At 44.2% G+C, this 20,003-nt stretch overlaps 1 protein-coding gene across 1 annotated transcript in view; it reads left to right on the forward strand.

The window, feature by feature from the left end:
* Positions 1-20,003, forward strand: part of GART (phosphoribosylglycinamide formyltransferase, phosphoribosylglycinamide synthetase, phosphoribosylaminoimidazole synthetase) — a 257,909-nt gene that overhangs the window by 18,569 nt on the left and 219,337 nt on the right. Inside the window, exons 2-3 of the mRNA XM_078656950.1 lie at positions 2,000-2,160; positions 9,113-9,208. Coding sequence (XP_078513076.1) covers positions 2,016-2,160; positions 9,113-9,208 — 241 coding nt within the window. The 5' untranslated portion in view covers positions 2,000-2,015. The remainder of the gene's footprint in view (positions 1-1,999; positions 2,161-9,112; positions 9,209-20,003) is intronic.

Genomic DNA, 20,003 nt, shown 5'->3' on the forward strand with positions numbered 1-20,003 from the left:
AGGGCCTGCTGCGAAAGACATGGCAGCCTGAAGAGTTGAAGAACATGTCTTCCTGGGCAGCTGGTGGGAGGTCGAAGTGGAAGGAGACGCACTTTGGGGAGATGGCAGAGAGTGGAGAAGGAGTTCTGGGGGACTAAGGATGAGACTGGAGAAGGCACCCCAAGGAGAAGATCAAAGAAATGATTGGAGGAGGGAGGGATCAGAGAAAATGAAGGACAAGACTGAAGAGATCCAGCGCAAGTGAGCAAGGACCAAATGTTTAGGGAGGGAGAACTGAAGAATCTGGGAGACCCCAGGAGGGCACATATTCCTTTAAACTACAAACATCAGTATCAGAAAGAATGAGAGTACCCATTAACCGAACCAGGGAAATAGGATACTACTAGCAGGTAGAAACAAAAGTTCCCTTGGTGCAAAATTGTATGAATACCAGGTCTTAAAGTTCCCAGCAAAGAAAAGGAAATATTAGCCCATATACTAGATCATACACAATTCTAAATATAACTATGCCACATGTAGAGTATATATTGAAACCTATTTTTATTAAAAATCAATGATGTTTGCAATTAAAAAACACAATAAAAAAATCTTACAATCACACTAGATATCAAATTAATATACCATAAAAGGACATATATTGTACATATACATTAGAAAGACAATAGTATATTGAGCTAAATGAGAATACGTTGTACTCAAATTACAAAGAAATGGAAAACCCTGTACTCGAATATCTCAAAACAATTTAACAGAAAGACACAAACAGACAGTACATTTTGTCATTTGATAAAACACCGAGTTCAAAAAGTTGAGCACTGATCCTAGATACAATCTCTTTTTCTTATCTATAGGATTAGCAATTCCTACGGGTTGTGCTCGAAGGCTGCCATACTCATGGGGTGCCAAGTGTGAGACAAGCCCCAATGGGTGTCCCTAAAGGTATTGATAAAGACTAACCACCGCCTGACTTATCGCATATGTCTTACTTTGTTTAAGCGGCACTGATCCAGACAGTCTGAGGGAGAAATAACTATGACCTGTTTAAAGACTTCAAACCACACTGTAATGTTCTCATTCATGTGGACTCAAAATTTTCTTATTAAAAAGCAAGTCCAACCTTTGAATTGCAAGGCTCTGCTCACAGGATCCCTTCTTAGTTTTGCCCTATTATATTTAATACTTTAAATTAACAAATATTTCTGATGCCCCATTACAGCCAAATGTTATTTTAAAGATCTGTTTTACATTTTTATATAGAATCAGTCATCCAGAAAGGTCCCCGTGCGCTTTATAGTATACCTAACGTAAGAGACAGCAGGCCCGGTTACCTTGAAACAAGCTGTACAGATAGAGGACGCTGATATAACAATTATCAAACAGATATCTAATGACACAGAGTCTGGTTCTAAAATTTGATTAAGCAGTGATATGTTAATTAAGATTTGGGGTACAGAAAGAAAGGAATGGAGAGAGGAATGGCGAAGAGATAAGTAGCCACTGTGCCCAGGGCCAATTAAAATGACACGTACAGAAGGCAAGAAGTGGAAAGAAACAGGGTGGCAGGGTACGTTCAAGTGGCTTTAGAATAGAGATGTTTTCAATGTTTTGTAGGAAATTAAGAAAGTCTCAAAGACTGGCCATATTCTGTCTCCAGGTTTTATTTATTTAGAGACTTTACCACTTAGTTATTTTAGAACATTAGCTAGATTTTACTGTGTCTTGCAACAGCAACTCATCTGTCTATAGCCCTTTCGTGATGCAGCCTCCTGGTTGGACCACTGGACGCTTTTTTGTGTTCATTATTTTTCCAATTGATTTTCATTTATGTTTATCAGCTTGCCATTAACTTTGACCCCTTCCTCATTATGTTTTCTTCATTTTTGTAAAAAAAAAAGTGTATTAAACTTATAGATTTTCACTTAATTGTGGTGCGACAGTTTCTATTCTTAAATGTTTGGTTTACTGCAACAACAAATAATGCAAAATGTGTTCTTTTCAGATCTTACAGCAAAACAATGACAGAACGCGTGCTTGTGATTGGCAGTGGGGCTAGAGAGCATGCTCTGGCCTGGAAGTTGGCCCAATCTCCACATGTAAAACAAGTCATTGTTGGACCAGGAAATGCTGGAACCGCAAACAGTGGTAAAATCTCAAACTCTGGTAAGAAAATACATGTATTAAAAGAAAATGCTATTTATAAGTCTTTCTAGTTCAGCAGATTGAGCTAACTAGCATGGCTCTGTGCCCCTCTCCTAAACGTTGTGTGAGTTGACTTACTCCCTTGTACTTGTGTGTCCTGCATAGTGAGACTCGTCAGTGGAGGATAGGTTAAAAGTAAACTATGTCATGGTAATAATATGAGGGTTCCCATAATCATAAAAGTTTCTAACCAAATGCCTATTAAGACAGCTTTCTTTCTATCTTATTCGTATGCAAAGGAACATGTTATTTGTAAATCTAGTTTCTTTGTATATTATTTCAGGTGCTCTGATCTGTTATTCAGTATGTTGTACTCAGTACACTCTCTCACATCACTATTGTTCTTGTGGCAGGTGGCCACTGGGGTTACATAAGGACTCCTGGGTTTATTCTCACAGTGGTGCCACCTCAAATTCTCTATATTCTTTCTATATTAATTAATGGAACAAGATACCATGAAACATACTGCATTCCTATTGATGTAACATGCCCCTGTGGGCATATGTGCTACACAATTAGTCCTGTACAATATTAGTCTGTACAATATTAGTCTGTCCTATCTATCTATCTCTGTCTTTCTATCTCCTGTCACCACTGGTCCTTTCAATAAGAGCAGGTGCACCTGCTTTCACCACAACAACATGTTGTGGAATATGAATTTTCGTTTTGATGTATTCAGAAAGAGAGCATCTCCTTCCCAATACAGCTGCAACTCCTCTAAGGATTCTGTGGTAAAGGTCGCAAGTATTTCATGTAATATTGTTCATATTTGAGGGCAATCTAGCTCCCACTCTCCAGTAATGTAGTAGTCTTTCTGTCTTCCATTCCTATGCATAAATCAAGCCTTGATCCAATCAACCCCCCTTGCATCCGTTGCAACTTGTACTCCATTCGTTCAGTATGTTAGTTATAGAATTTGTTCCCGTTTTCTCACTTAAGCAGTCATTTTCTGTTCTTGGTTCAGTTTCATTGTATGGAAACAAATCAAGGCATTTCTCCTTGTTTCTGTACATCCAGAGTGACTTTCAGCCTGTCTATCGCAATTATGTTGGGCTTTGTGGACCTCAAAGACTGCCTAATCTTTATCATTCTTGCCCAAAGACGCTTACATCGGTTCTCCTGCAATCCCTGTTGACTTGATGTCAATGTAGTACTCCCTGAAGGACTCCATGTGAAGCGTTCCCAGGTCATACAGGGTTTACCATTGCCAGTTTAATTTTCCAGGCAATTGTATTACTTTAGACTCTTTCTCACAGGCAATCACTTGCAATTTTTCTCTTTTCTCATTAAACTGTTTTATTTATTTCCTAATACATTCTTCACTTTTAAGGTGTTTAACAGATTAAAATTGTGACTGACTGTGGGTTTCCATCTACTGGTATGCATTTTTGGGCAACTAGTTTGTCCTGTTTTACCCATTTGTTTAGTCTGTGAGGGATCCTTGATACACCAGTCATTTCCGTTTTGTTTGGAGTCACACAACTTGTAGATCATTACCACTTCAGAGTACATAATGTTTTGTTAAGAAGAATTGTATGGCGCTCATATCACTGTTGGAAGGTGTGTGCATCTATATATTAGTTCATTTTGTGCATTATTAACAACATATTGGTTTTACACTCTATTACGCATGTATACACTGATTTAGTACTGTTGTCTTTAAATTAATTTCCTATGATGTGTAGAAGTGTGATTTACTGACTCTTGTTAAATAGGCCTCATTTAGGGTCTAGCAGACCTATTTTACAAAATGGATGTCTCTCCTCTCTTCCTGTTGCATGTTTCACTGTTTGCTGTTTCTGCATTACACAATCAGAATAATGTTTGTTTATTCCCATTGCCATTGATCGCGCTGTTCTCGATGAATCTTCCCCAGCCCTGACACAAACCTGTAACTATATGTCCTGCTAGCTCACTGTGCCCTATTCATTCATTCTCATGTGTCTAGTTTGTTCCACCATCTTCTGATGGCATTAGTATTGAGTGGGCACAATATTCATGTAGTTTGATAGTGCTTAGGTTCTAAGGCAATATGTAATTTTGATAAACTTGTTATCTGATGAGAATCTAACTCATGTGATCATACCGTGATGAAGCTGTAGTTTTAGTAATTTCATAGGGCAACATATATATAAAACCCCTCAATTTTAGGGGTTAGGCAGAGATCTTTACTGTTCTACAAAGGATGCTGTCCGTTTCTGTCTTGATTTTGCTGCCCACTTGGGATTTAGAATATTTTAGACTTTGCATTTCTCTTTCTATTTGCTAAGAGCCTTCATGGAATGGACTCTGTACCGCATTGAGGGTTACAAGATGTAATTTCTAACTTTCATCATTGCTTTCTCTTGGTGGTCGGTCACATCTGCAAAAAGTTGGGTGATCTTCATTTTGTTCTAACCCTACATGTTTTCCATCAAACACGGTTGTCAATCGGACTGTGATTCCCCACGTGCTGTCAAGAAGGCTTCTTTTTTATTGTAATCAGGTGGCGGCTCTCTTGGTGCAATTTCATACAACTCATGCTGCCCACTTTGAAAACGAGACGTGCTTTTACTCATGGCTTCATATAGGTCCTATGACCCTAGACAAATCTCGTTATATGTCCTAATTTCTGACTTCTTAAACACAGTTGTAAATGTAAATGTGTTGTATTTGTAAAGCGCACGGCTGCCCACGCGACGGGGCGTCCCGGCGCTGCACTCATACCGCTGTGGAACCCTTCCTGGCTTTTCCATGTGAAATGTCCACTCCTGGGCACCCCCAAGGTGAAGCAAGGCATCCAAGCGCTGCTGGGGCCGTTGTGGAGATTAAGCAAGCTATTGCCCAGAGTCACAGAGTGGGACCCATGATTAGACTAGGCACCGAGGCGAGAATTATCAGGTCCGGGGAGATTGAGTCCAAGAGCCGCCGAGGCGGGAATTGAACCCTGGTCCCGGACCAGACCTCTGCATCAGGGTCTGCCGCTCTAACCATCGAGCCACGCTTCACCACAAATGGGTGGCCATGCTCTGTTTACCTCATTTTTTCTAGTCCAGGGCATTAGCCCTGCAGATGTATTCTGCTTTGCTAAACTTTCGTTGGCATGCTGCTTTTGTCCCTGCTTCTGTTTGTTTAACCTTTCTTTTTCTGTTCAAGTGCAGGGCCCTCCAGCAAGCTTTGTAGTAACTGTCATTGGGCAGCAGATTGACCCCAGTTTTGTGCTGGTTTTTGTCCTGCGTTTTCTGAAGTAGTATCCTAGCTGATGGATATCTAGGGTGTGCCCCAACGGTATAAGACACATGACTGTTAATGGGATTGCACTGGGACGGACTTCAGTCCGCACTGGCCTTTGGGCAAATCTGGTTTGATATCTGGCGTTGATTAGTATGTGAGGTCACAACAGGGTTCCCAGCTCCCTCTGTCCCCTTTACCCAGATGGTAGGGCTGTGTCCAAATTTACCCGGGGCTAGGTTGACCACGCCACCCTCTCCTTAGCACCAAGTGATACCCCAGGACGGGAGGAGTTCTGGTGATCCTATCATGTGTGGCCGGTAGATCATGAAGACATGGCATTCACACAGACTGTATTTGTGAGGAGGTTAAACTAAACTGTCTTTCTTATTCCTCTTTGACGTGTACGTGATCCACAGGCCTGGTTGTTGAATGAAAATGCAACATTTGACATGTCTGTCCGCATTTAAACGGTAGCAAGGCTCCTTATGCATATTATTTATTGATTATTGCTTTTTGAACTTATGGATGCCAGATTTGGCATTCATGCCCTGGATTACCTTTCACTTAACAGCTAATTTTACTTTTACACGTTCTACGTACTCTTGATTAGGATCTCAGTGGTGGTGGGTTTTGAGAGAGGGGTTGTTTGAAAACCACCGCCACCCCCTGACCTGCTCCTTCTTGGGGAACATCTTGCCTTTTGTTGTGGTTGACTCTGGACTTCCACTGAAAAGGGAGGGAGCCTGGCTCTCCTGGTTATCTTTGGTGTCAACCGTAATGAAGCAATAGCGTAACTAAATCTGTTCCTAAGAATGCAACTTGTGACCATGGAAATAGAATGAAATACAAGTTTTCTTTAACTGTGGGCCCCTAGGTCAGGTGTTCTGAGACTAGTTGGGGAGTCTTGGGGCATGGGTCTCTGCCATGTCTCCTCATTGACTTGGATTGTCTTATTATCTTCCGTTTGGTTATTTGTTTTATTTCCCCTTTTTCTCTGCTCCTAACTCCTCCTTTACTTCTGCCACATTAATACTTCTGCATTTTGTTTTGTCTACTCTTTTACTTCAACCCGTCTGCTCCTTTCCCTGTCTCCATCTCCTCAGTAACCTCTAACTCTTTTCTTGCATTATATCTTCGTCATGTATTGTCTTTTATCTCGTATTTAGCCTCCTTCTTTATCTCTTATTCTCTCTTCTCCTTGAAGTGCCTGTCTCTTCCTTTACTGCCTCCGCCTTCACCTCTGCTTTCTTCACCTTTGCCTCTCCCCCTTCTTTTTGTGTTGTTCCCTGCCCTTCTCACCCCGCCACTCCCCCTCCCCCCCCCCCCCCCCCCACTGCTCTGTTTAATGCACTGTAACATGATGGCGCTTCTCCTCGGGGGTTCTCATTGCCTTGCTGCTTGGTTTATTTATATACTGCTTTTGTCCCTGGTAACCCATCGAGGGCTTTCTGCCTCTCATGGTGACTATGCCAGCCCTTTCTGCCTCACCGTGTGACCCTGGTCCCTTGACACTTGCACAAGGCCTGTATCTGGGCACCTTTGCCTGTCCCTCCCATTCACCAACGCCCATAATGCTTGTATGCAGGATCTTTTTGCCTCGCATGGTGACCCTGCGAGCAGGGACATCTTAAGGGTTTTGGGGGCTTGGACCGAATGGATTTGGAGCCCCCTGTTTGGAATTTAATCCAATTTCAGCTCTTCCATGCCCTCTTTGGCAAAGTTACAAACATAGCAGGGGGCATTCAACCGTTGCTCCATCTAATATTGGGGGACAGTTACTTGTGTTTCAATATTTTAACACATCAGCAGCTCACTCATATCACTAAATCTGTGACACCCTGTCATTTCTCGTATGTTTTGATCTAAAGGAAACTTTTTTATGGATGTTGAATGCAACATAAACGCAACATTTCTCTGAAAAATGTCAGTAATAGATTCACTCACATTAGACATTATTTAAAGGCGAAAAAGTATTTAAAACAAGCTGTTTAAGAATGATGTATGGTCATCAGGGCAAGGCTCTGCAGAACAAAGCTGGCTCTATCGGGGGACCCCTGGATGACTGGGGCCCTGGGCCAGAGCCCACTTTGCCCATACATTAAAACGCCTCTGCCTGCGAGGCCTCTCTGCCTCACCCGGTGTCCCTGGGCGATCACACCTCCACAAGGCCGGTATCAGTCTTCCATACACACTGCATGTATTCGGCCCCTTCAGCCGGTCCCAGCCCTCCGTCTTCCACGAGGTCTGTATGCGGTCACCAAGTCCACTACCCTTGTGTGCCACTCCTTTCTGCGTTTCCCGTGACCCTTCACTCCACCACAGGGCCTGTATTGCCCCTTTCGGTGTCTTCAGGGTTGGGCTGGCCTATTGGGCAGTCAGGCGATAGGGGAAGGGCGGCTCTGACAGGACAATGTATGGGCTGTTTTTTTAAATTTTTTTTTTAGGTCTGATACAGGCTTTATCTAGGAGTGGTTGTATTTTTTGCTCACATAGACTATGTAATTATCATTGGAAATGCACATTTTAATGCATGCTACACGAGGAGACTGTCCACAGGACAAATAGTGACTTTAACCGTGCTCTTCATTGTGAGAACCATTTTCAACATCTGTTTGCCAGAATAAATGATCTCGTGTACCTTTCCCTCATGAAAGTCCATGAGACATTTTTGCTAGAACCAACAATCATGAGCTAAAGCTATGCAGTAGCATAAGCGTGATGAACACCGGAAATGATGTGAGTTACAAGTAGCCCAGGAAATGGTATCTATACAAGATTACAATCCTATAATAAAAATTCAGCATGGTCTAGTTTCATGTCCTCTTAATATTTAGATCTGTTGCTGACAAAACTTAATATGTGGCGGAGAAAGATCAGTGTCAATGCATATTCAGTGCTTGTTTACCTCGATGACCCCCCCCCCCCTTTGGCTTTTGCTTCCACGACGTATGCTTTGATTTAATAGAACAGGTTTAATTTATTGGCTTTCATGGAACGCGACGAAGGACTTAGTCTTCTCAGAACACTTTAGAAAAGATTGTTTCTGACATACTGACAAATTCAGTAGCAGTTTTAGAACAAGCATTTGCAATGCAAATGGTCTCGCATTACTGAATGTTTGAGCTATTGGTGTTACATTATTAGCAATTCCAATAGCTCAAACTTTAATAATGTGAGACCTATTGCATTGCAAATGCTTGTTTCTATGGGGCTTGAAAACCAAAATGCCCTGAGTATTTAGATTGGGATTCCATTTAGAAAACTGTGTGGCTACTTGTACTTTCACTCTATTGTAGATCTAATCTGTGCACATAGATGGATACATCTGACTCCATTCCAACTATGCATACTTGACTAATTAGAATGACAGCTTTGGTTTGTGACAGCCTGTTATGTTATGTTAATTTATATTGCGCACAGATACTCGAAAGTGTCCCGGCGCAGAGCAGAGCGAGGCAACCATCAGAGAGTTAAGCAAAGAGATACGTTTTCAATAAATAAGTTTGGCAATAAGGCGTGTGGTTTCTCCTTTTTGTCGTTCAGATGTTTAAGCAGCAATTCTTTTTTGCATGCATTCTAATGAATACCTTCGATAAATGTACTGCAATGTGGGTGATAGGTTTCTAGGCATCACTTTGTGTATGCTGTACCTTCTGTGCTTTTGAACTGCATTATTTCTAATAGTTTTCAATTCTTGCAGCTATCCAAGCCAGCGATCATGCAACTGTTATCAAGTTCTGTAAAGACAACGGTATTGGTCTTGTGGTGGTTGGACCAGAGGCTCCACTTGCTGCTGGTAAGAATTGAACTAAAATCATACTTTTGAAGAGCTGTCCTTTCACTTTGCGTAACAGTGTATTTTGTTTTAGGAGGAATAAAAGTAAGATGTGGTCTGTGGATATTAAATGGATATACATTTTAAAGAAAACCAGCAGTTTGCTACACCAGCAGTGCAGTGTGCTGGTGTCGCCTTCTTGTATCTTCTCGAACTACTGTGGTGGGTATTGAAGCTATTTCAGCAGACACTGAGACTACTGGGGGGTGGCAGCAAATTGTGTGAGGTGATAGGTGGCAAGACTCCTGTGCTTTACAGTGTAATCAGCAGGTTTTGAATGGGCAAGCCTGAAATTAGCATTGGAAGGAATAAGGAAATGGTAAGACTTTGCGGTGCCTGTGCTACTGGGCTTTAAGTGCCTGGCTTTAGTTTCATTTCTCCTGTGGTGAAAAGCTCTGTGTTTCCTGCGTTCTCTCATAGTTATATGTGTAATAAAATGGGGAATAATGGTATAGGCATGCACATACTGGATATGTAAATTTACTTATAAATGGGTTGACTTGTTAGGGTTTGGTTTCCAGTAAACAATCCATCCAGGTAGCATAATCTAAGCATCACATTTAGATTCAAGAGCAAATGTAACATTTTCTGTTTCTGTATGTCTGTTAAAAAAACTTGACTGTTTTATGACTGGCCCTTAATACATATCCCCTCCACACATTCTTCTGGTTCTCATCTAGTCAAAATCCAACTTCCCTACTCAAAACTGCCATGATGCTGCCTCAGTTGGATCTTGCTTTTCCCCCTCATTCAGTGTATGTACCCACAATGTGTGAGGAACTTGACTGTGAAAAAAGAAAAATGCTCCCCCAAAAGGCCGAGCCCTCTTGCAACCCTTCAGCATCTTCAATAAATGTTGTCCTTCCACATAAGCTCCCCCTCCCTGGGACTTCACTATCGCTCTCTTTGCACCAAGCACACCTTCCTTGAAAGAGATGCATTGGCAGCAGTGTCCCACTAGTGGTTATGATTTTATGACCTGTGTAGCTTCACACCTCTCTTTATAAAGAATTGTTTGTGGAAACAAGCTCAGTGGTGGACATTTTTACAGCTCTCCCTCGTAGGATTATTTTGCTGGGTTGCAATGGGTATAAAGGCGTTCCTGCTTTTTATCCTGACAGTTTCCTGATTGTCCATCATCTAACTCTGATTAAATTGAGCTATTTCCTGCTCCCTTCAAAAACATTGTACACATCCAGAAGGGCACATGCCTAGCAGACCTAGATTTATGATACACCACATTTTAATTTAGGAATGTGGAAATAAATATTAATTCCTCTGAGTAACATTCATGAAAGTTTTCAGTAAAATAGTTCTCATTTATCTCCAGTAATTATTAATGTCTTCTATACTAGTCTCTTGTGAAACAAATGTATTTGAGAATTACAACAATAGTTTGCTCTGTAGCATGTAACTTCTTAATTGACAGATTCAAGTAAGCTGTCCTATTACTTGGTAGAATTATATTTTATGCTTGCCATAGAATAGATGACTTTTATGCTTTAACTATACACAATCATAACCTCTATTCTGCCTACCTCTAAAGAATTAATTGGATAATATTATCAAACTTCCATCACAGAATGAAGTTTCTAAATCTCTTTGAATTATTATTGTAATCGACTATATTTTTATTTGATGTTCGGTTATGGTTGACTTTTATTGCTATGTGTGAACTTGAGGACTGAAGGTGACCATAATCCTCTCTCCCCGTCTATGCAGACTCTTTACACACTTCTATCCCCAGCTTCTGGTCTGTCTATCCTCACCAGGGACATTGCACTTAACTCTGATAAGCGCCATCTAAAGTGGAGCCTACGAGCAGACTGCCCAGATATCTTTTCAACCCTCACTGCCGACCTCAATGACGTCATGGTAGGGATTGGGGCTGGGCACTCCGTTGCCCCATACCAATTGATCCTTACTCATGCAACTTTTTGTGAACGCATATCGGGGCACTTCATTGTCTTGGTTACCATAAAAAAGCGCCATACTCCCAAGACCTGTCTGTGGGTCAATAAAGAATGCTGCAAGCTCTAGCTCTACTAAGTCCGAGCCATTAAAACCAAAGATACACCCCGCATCCCCCTGGCTAGGAAAGCCTATAAAATAGCCACTATTCCTGCTAAAATGAATTGGGAAGAGCATAGATGGAATGCTGTCAATGATGCCTGTCTAGACCGAGACTTCACTCTATTCTGGCAGTTAGTTTCCCGCAGTGGTGCCACGGTTGCAATGGAACCTACAAATAACGTTGCTCCCTCCGTCTGGGCTGATTACTTTACCAATCTATACTCCGATGCTCCCCTAAGTACCCCCAATGACACCACTCTGATCCTACCTTGTCTCTTCCCTTCCACGCTGTTGTTTGAGATCTCAGATGTGCTTCAATCTCTCCCAGCTTTTGGAAGGGAAAGGGCTGTAAGGCAGGACAGCATTCCTGCTGTTTTCCTATCTGACATGGAGTTTTGGCTTCGCTACATCTTAATCATTGCGAATTCTATTGCTGAAGGGGCTCCCACCCCTCAGTCTTGGAAAGATGCCACTGTAATACCCATCCATAAAAAAGGCAATAGGTCTTATTCAAACAACTATAGACCTATAAGTCAAAAAAGGTTTAATTGAACGCATCCAAAAAGTATTCTGTTGCTGCGTGCTTGGCAACATCTGGGATTGGATGCTCTAGATGGACACCCTCAGTCCCTTGTAAGTAGGCTTCCAGATGAGTCCCCACCATCGCTCGGGCTTTCTGATTTCTCCTGATGTAATGGTGCACTGGTATTATCGGCAAGGGCAACCTTTATTTTGCCTTTGTTGACCTTGGATCTGCCTTTCATTTGATCCCACGTCCTGCCCTCTGACAGGCTCCTCCTAAAATGAAAAATCCTTTGAATATCTTGTCACTGATGATATGCCTCCACAAGGGCAACTTTGCAATCATCAGGTGGGGGAAACTGGACAAGTTGGCTGAGTGCGATCCCAGTGCTCTGAGGTGTACGCCAGGGCTGCAAATTGGCTCCCGCACTTTTTTCTTTATACATTTAACTACATTTTTCCATTTTTATCCCAGGTTGTGGATGCTCCTTTATTGGCTCGAATTAAAACCCCTATTCTTTTATTTGCAAACAACACTTTGTTGGTCTCTAAGATGCTGAGCGGGTTACATAAACTCCTGTATCGTTTTTGAGGAGTTCTGTCTTACTCAGGGTCGGGAGATTTGGAGATCAACACCACCAAAACAAAGCTGATGTTGTTCAACCCCCACACAAATCTTTTAAGAAGAGTACAGTTCTGGGAGGGGGAGTACCTTTTGAGACGGTGGACTCTTTTACTTACTTGGGTGTCATGTTTAGTAGACGCATGTCCTGGAAAACCTGCATTAATAAAGTAGCCATGAAGCTTAAACAAATAACAGGGCAATATTAACAGAATATTGTACCCCCCAACCCAAACCCTTTCCACCTGTGCTCCGTATCCATGAGGCCAAGGCTTTTGGGTCTGTCCTTTACGGGGCGGAACTGTGGGGCTTCTCTAACATCGAGATATTAACTAGTGCTGAAAATAAATTCCTGTGCAGCCTCGCATATTCCCCCCACGCACTCCCTTGTACCTGCTTTTCCTGGATATGGGAGTAAGAAGTCTTGCTTGCCAAGCCAGGCTATGCCCCCAGTTATATTGGAGGCGGTTGTGAACCACCCCAGAACTTGCCAACTATGTTACAGCCCTCCAGGATGTAATAGCAGCTGATTAATTTTCTAAAGGCCCTTGTATATCCAAGAGTTGTTGCTTCATTCTCTTGGGTTGTCTGATCTCTGGGACCACCTTGTTACCACCTGCCTCCCGTCTAGGAATTCATTGAAGTTGCTTTACTGGGCAGACACAGTGTTCAATGACTCCAGAAAGGCTGCTTCTTCCAAGCTGGCCAGCGACTTTCTCGACTATAACCCTGTGAGTGGGTAGGAATCATGCTGGGCGATACCAAAGGGGATGATGGACGGAGCGTTTGAGCAAATCAAACATTCACCCCCAGTCAACTGATCTGGGTTTAATCCATCATCATTCTTTAGCTCACTCTGCCACCCCAGTTCAGACACGGCCATATGCAAATCAGTCTGACCCTGTGCTTCATGGGAACAGTCCAGCCCGAACTGCCAAGCCATGTCTTCCCTGGACCGGAAACAAGCATCCTGGGACCGGTTTCTGGCTAATCAGCCGTCATCAGCCAGGCTAGCTTGAATCCAGTGGCAACGTGAGCAAGGGACACACGTCTGGGCATACCCTGCCCCTTTGGTTTTGCTTTGTTCGCCCTAAGTTGGCAGGGTATGCTCAGACGTGAGTCCCTTGCTCACATTGCCACTGGATTCAAGCTAGCCTGGCTGATGACGGCTGATTAGCCAGAAACCGGTCCCAGGATGCTTGTTTCCGGTCAGGGGGAAGACATGGCTTGGCAGTTCGGGCTGGACTGTTCCCATGAGGGACAGGGTCAGACTGATTTGCATATGGCCTGGCCATGTCTGAACTGGGGTGGCGGAGTGAGCTAAAGAATGATGATGGATTAAACCCAGATCAGTTGACTGGGGGTGAGTGCTTGCATTGTTCAACACTCCGTCCATCATCCCCTTTGGTTTTGCAATGAGTCATACTGGGATCAGGTGACTGTCTCGATAAACAGGAAGTTATACTTCCAGTTAAGTGTGGGTGCTCTTCTGCTGACAATCTTCACCTGACAGTGGTCTTGCAGGGCCAATGACGTATGTCCTGCCTGTAGTTTTTCTTCGGAGATTGTTGCACACATTTTCTTTGCTTGCCTAGTTTATGCCTGCCCCCGCAGAACTTGGCTACGTCCATTTGCAGACACCAAGGTGAGCCTAGTCACTCTACTGCCCTTCGCATTCTGAGATCGGACTGTAGCCCAATGTTTGCCATCTCGGTAGCTAAGTTCTTAGGAGCCATGCGGATATTTTGCAGAAAGGCACCCCCCCTTTATTGTTATGTTGACTATTTTGTTTCACCTCTGTTCTCCCACCGTGCATGTCTGCAACATTAAGCAGCCCTCCTTGTACCATTCATGTATTTTGTGACGCAAGTTGAAATTTTGATCTCTTACTGTATTAATTGTGGCATCCACCTACATGAACTATGAATCAGTTATACTGAAATGTACTGTTTTATATATTTATTATTTATCTTATATCTCCATTTGCACTTTTATGGCCTTGGATGCCAAAAATAAAGCTATTTGACTGACTGGTATGATTTTAGCACTCCTATAGATTTATTTGGCTTACTACTTAATATATTTTGCTAGGATTGTAATATAGCCTTTTAGAAACAAAAATATTTTATTTTACCGAAATAACCCATGCCTTTATTTCTCATCAGTCTGTGATGGCCTCAAAGCCATGCCCCATCTAGAGGTCCTACCACCTTAGACGCTCCACCTCCTCTCACAAGGCAACAACTTTCCAAGCTCTCTTGTCTGGAATAGTTTTGCTTCATGTAGCTTGTTCTATCTATGCCTATGAAGTCCTTTTCTTCCAGTACAAGCATTGAAACAAAGCTTTTCACAGGTGTGACTAAAGAGATGCTGCCAGCTATTTTACAGCTAAATGAAGATTAAAAAAAGGAAGTAAGATACAAGGTCCAAATCTTCCATAATGCTACTGGGCACTCCTGCTCCTGATTCACTGGCTTTCCTCCCTGTTTATCGTGTTTTCTCTTCCCTGGAGCATTTAGGCTTCATTCTGCTTTTTGATGGGTTTAGTGTATACTTCCATTGCTGACATCAGTGAACTATATCTTTATTTATGTATCTGAGTTTTAGCACTAGGTGTGAGTGCATGCGTCTGTGCTCTCTCTCTCTCTCTCTCTCTCTCTCTCTCTCTCTCTCTCTCTCTCTCTCTCTCTCTCTCTCTCTCTCTCTTCTCTCTTCTCTCTCTCTCTCTCTCTCTCTCTCTCTCTCTCTCTCTCTCTCTCTCTCTCTCTCTCTCTCTCTCTCTCTCTCTCTCTCTCTCTCTCTCTCTCTCTCTCTCTCTCTCTCTCTCTCTCTCTCTCTCTCTCTCTCTCTCTCTCTCTCTCTCTCTCTCTCTCTCTCTCTCTCTCTCTCTCTCTCTCTCTCTTATATTTTGCCCCCATTTGTCGCCTCTCATTTTAAGTCATCTCGTTATCTTATTGTTCACTTTCGCCCTCCCCTAACACACATAAATATACATTGCCGCTTACTCTTTCTTCCTTTCCCGACACTAAGCCCTTCTTTACTGCCTCTTCTGACACTCTTACAACCCTGTACCCACCTGACCGTCTGCCTCCCTTGACACGCTACCCGCCGCTATTGGCTTTGTAAATGCTTGTTAAACCACGTCGCAAGGATGCATTGACAGTCATTAGTGGAAGGTGATGCCTTCGAATGTTATTTTGTAATCCTACAAGCAGTGACAAAGCCAGTACCAGCAGCAAACCATGTCAGCATTCAACAACCATTGGCCAAGCAAGCCTTTGTTTTGCCAATCCTTGCATTATTAACCACTTTACTGATGTAACCTTAAGTCGCAGGATTATGTCCTTCTCTCACCAAGATATTAAACACTGTTGTAGGATCTTTTCATTTGGTGGGGCTATATAGACCTTTTAAAACTCTTTAGCTGGGCAGACATCCTTGGGATGGCTACAGGGTTGATCGCGTCAGGAGAGACGGATATTCCTGCCTCCATCCATGATGGGATTATGTTTAGTAATCAGTAGTCCTTTTCCTGTTACTCTGGTGCTTGATAGAAGCTTTGATGGCTGCGTTTCTTTTGTAAAACGTCTCTCTGGTATCACCCTTCAAACAGCAGTGACCTCCAGGACTCCTGAAAGATGAGAACTCTCCAACAAAAGGGCCTTCTGCGTGTCTCCCTAGGATACAAGTGAAAACGATTAACTTTCTATGCTAAGATATTAGTATTGCACTAGTTAATGTGGGATGGAAGATGCTACCTATGCGAGTGGGCAAAAAAACACCTTTTTCAGATTATGCTTTTTCCTGTTTCTCCAAGGCTTACTGGCATTCGCACTTGTGGATGCCTAGTTGGATGAAGTTTTAGCCTCAAGGTTATGTAATCCAAGCACTACATTCTGCATGAAAGGGTAATTTTTGGGTTAGGAGATGGTAGAACGGGCAAGTAAGCCTTCCACAGTGATGGTAACTGAACATACCAAAGGTCTGAATAATGAAGAGGAGACTGCCAGAGAGCAAGAATCATTCCAGGGATGTTTATAAGGATGTAACATGTCGAAAACAAACACATCTTCTACATTAGCTGCTGCTCCGAAGCATGCTGTTGTGGCAGCTGAATTTGCACACACTGGTTATTCGTTCACACACAAACGATCAACTTAGCATTACAGAAGGATACATGAGCAATACACTGCTATAGAAGTTTAGGTCTGAATCAAACCCTGTGCCATCTACTCATCTTATTTATCCTTAACACCCTGCAAAGCAAGGAGCTTATGAGAGGCATACTGTGGGAAAAGAGCACTACAAAAGCTTCCAGAGCACCAGCAGTCCACTGTTGACACACTGAAACAAATGAAAACTATGTTACCCATGACTTCCTACTTGGTAACATGGCAAGGGTTGGCCTAGCATGCGTTACTGGGCCCCTAAGGGGGTGGAGTTTGGAAGATGATACTACAGTTATCGAACGTTTAAAGGGATAAATAATATTTGTAATTCTAGATACATTGAAGAGAATGAATTAACTACACTGGCACAAATGTCTAAATGGGCAATGATATATCAGCTGGGGTAAAATGGCATCAACAATTTGGTGAAGTTTTGGGCTCGGTCCCTAAATAAGCATATATTATAGAGCTGCCTGTACAAGTCTACAGTGATAGAAAAATGGCACATGCCACGTTCCAACAACATTTATCGGGCAATTGGTACGGATCGGGTTTGCTGAACCCATTCCCTGACGTAAATTCTTTCTCAGAATCCTCTGATCTGTGCTCAGTGTAAGGATAGTTGTTGTTGAATAAAATGCTCACCAGAAACTGAAGCAGAATCCCAAGGTCAAGGTTGTCCATAGTGCCTAATTTGACTCTACTTTTAGCCTGCATTCTTGGTACCATGTCAGTATGTCAAGTTGTAGTTGAATTACCAGTAGTTTAAATGGCGCAAGCAACCCCTGTTTTTTCTTCTGGCAAACTGCCTTGGCTTTCCCCAGAATAAAGGTATGCTATTCGCCCTTTCATCCACTACCTTTACGTTGCACACTCTAGACTTTTGGAGGCACAGGTTAACAAAATCTATTCTTGCCTAAGCACCAGCGTCTGCTGGTTCTAGATTGTGCTTGTTTTTTGATGATAACTTGGGCTGCTAGGAGTAGGGCTTTATGGAGCTCTGTTGATGTCTTCAACTTAACACATGATTTTGACTTGTTAAAACTGATTAAAATCTGACTTCTAGTTTAAAGCACACAACTTGACTTCAGCTGAGGAAATTTGACAAAGCAACCGTTCTGGACATTTCTACTGCAGAGAGACTGTTGAATTACAGAGGAATTGTTGCTTAGCATTAGAAGCAGTTTACCTTTTTAGGTTTCGCCCTGGCGTTGCAACTGCGTAGCAGTTGCTCCGCCCAAGGGCGAAATCTAATGTTAGCTCTATAGTGGCGACTTGGAACCGCCCCTTCTTCCATTGGCTAGCTCCATAAACGGAGGCTAGCCATTGGAAGAGATTGGCCGTCAATCACGTTTTCCAGAGAAAACGCAATTTGGGGGCATTTCTGGGTCTTTTTTTAAGCCCCGCCCCTTGTTGCCGTGTGTCCCGGGCCGCGCTGTGATTGGCTGCAGGCCCGGGACACCCCAGTGACGCCATTTCCCGGGCCGCGCTGTGATTGGCTGCCGGCCCGGGACACCCCCGTGACGTCAGCCAATCACAGCACAGGACCTGACTTGTTTTTTATGGGTTGCTGCGGCAGTTCCTGTTTCCATGGCACCAGGAGTCTAATTTTCGATTTTATCTGTTACGTTTTCATTTTTTGGACTTTCTAAGTAGGAAAGAATGTTGTAGGTCTTTCTTAGAGGAGCTCAATAATGATTGGCTCTCCGCCTCCTCCGGTGATGCACGCGGCCGTTCAGTATTTCTGTTGCCATGAGTACAGATGCAGAGGGGATGTGCGACCTATGGCGAGGGGCCTGCGGGGAGGATTCGGGGTGGGGCCTGGGGCGCACAGGTCTTCGGGCTCCATCCGTTCATCCCCGGACACAGCCACCCCCGAAATCACCCACACGTCCAGGGAGCCGGAGGTGTGAAGGACAGGCCTGTCCTGGTCTGAGAGGGCGTCGAGGGCTGAGGTCAAGCGGTCACCGGCGGTCCCAGGAGGGCTCCACTCCCGGCTCTCCCTCCAGCGCACAGTGTGGGTGGAGGCGCTTGTGACGCGCTGCACCCACCTCGGTGGCGGTTCCTCCTACACGTTCCCATCCAGTCGAGCAGCCGAGGCTCTCTGCATGGTCTCACCCAGGCCAGGGGGGCTTCAAGGCGCTTGTGACGTATGGTACCTACCTAGGCAGAAGGGGTGTGGGCAGAGGGGCCTACGTGTTCCTCCTACACGTTCCCATCCAGTCGACCAGCTGAGGTTTTCTCAATGGTCGCACCCAGGCCGGGGGGGCTTCAAGGCTGCTCTCCCGTGACCAGCTCTGGGACTTCCGCCCGGGGGAGCGTGTCTGCATCCGGCCAGTGCCTGCGGAGGGGGTAAGAGGGCCTTCTCGGCGCCTCTGGGTCTCGATCTTGAGCTGGCACTTTATCCGTCCTCTAATAAACGACGATCGTTGCCAACTCCACTTTCCACTCTGATATACACCTTATGGCTGATGTGCAAGCCATGGGGCACTTCACACCTGCGTCCAGGTACATACGTGCAGAGATTCCCCCCGCCCCAGTGCTTGTGTCACGCTGCCCTGCTGAATAACTACCGAGTGGCCCGCACACTGTATCCCGCATTCACGCAGCACGGCGCTACACCTGGGGCGCGTCAAGGCACCGTTTTGAGAAAGTTCTTGCCTCGGCTCTTGGTCACTTCCGCCAACGTGGCCAACTCCAGCTGTTCATCCTTGCGAGCAGGCGTTATAAGTCGCTACATAAAAACGTGCATAACTCACTGATGTCTGCCACCCTTAGGCGCTACATAAAACAGCCGTGCGTGTCGCACTGACAGCAGCCGCCTTTAGGCGGTACGTAAACAGGCCGTGCGTGTCGCACTGACAGCAGCGCCTTTAGGCGCTACACAAATACGCCGTGCGTGTCTCACTGACAGCAGCCGCCCAGGTGATTGTGGGATGAGGGTGTTGGGCCTCGTTCCCACTCATTTCACGCTAGGATCGGCGGGCTGCCGGCTCACCGTGCTGTTGTGTTAGACCGAGACACGCGATGTGCTGCCCTGGGCACCGAGGCGCTGTGCTGCGGCTCAGACCCCAAGCGCAGTGTGTCGTTGGGGGTCCCAGTGCAGGGTGACCGGATGTTGAAAAGCAAAAACCGGGACGGGCAGAGTTAAAAGTAGGAGTAAAGCCTTTAGCCTGATTATTATGTGCCTATTAATCCTCACATTTACAAGTTACACTAATATAATATTCGCTCATGACAGGACCTCTACTCTGGGCCCCCTCCCCATCCTCCCCACTGTCTCCCCTCTGCTGCTGCATGCCCCCACCTCCTCCTGCCCTGCCTGAAACAGATGCATTACTTAACCAGAATATACCTTTTAATTCTCTTC

This window comes from Lissotriton helveticus, chromosome 8 (assembly GCF_964261635.1).
Source record: "Lissotriton helveticus chromosome 8, aLisHel1.1, whole genome shotgun sequence".
In the NCBI taxonomy this organism is placed as follows: domain Eukaryota; kingdom Metazoa; phylum Chordata; class Amphibia; order Caudata; family Salamandridae; genus Lissotriton; species Lissotriton helveticus.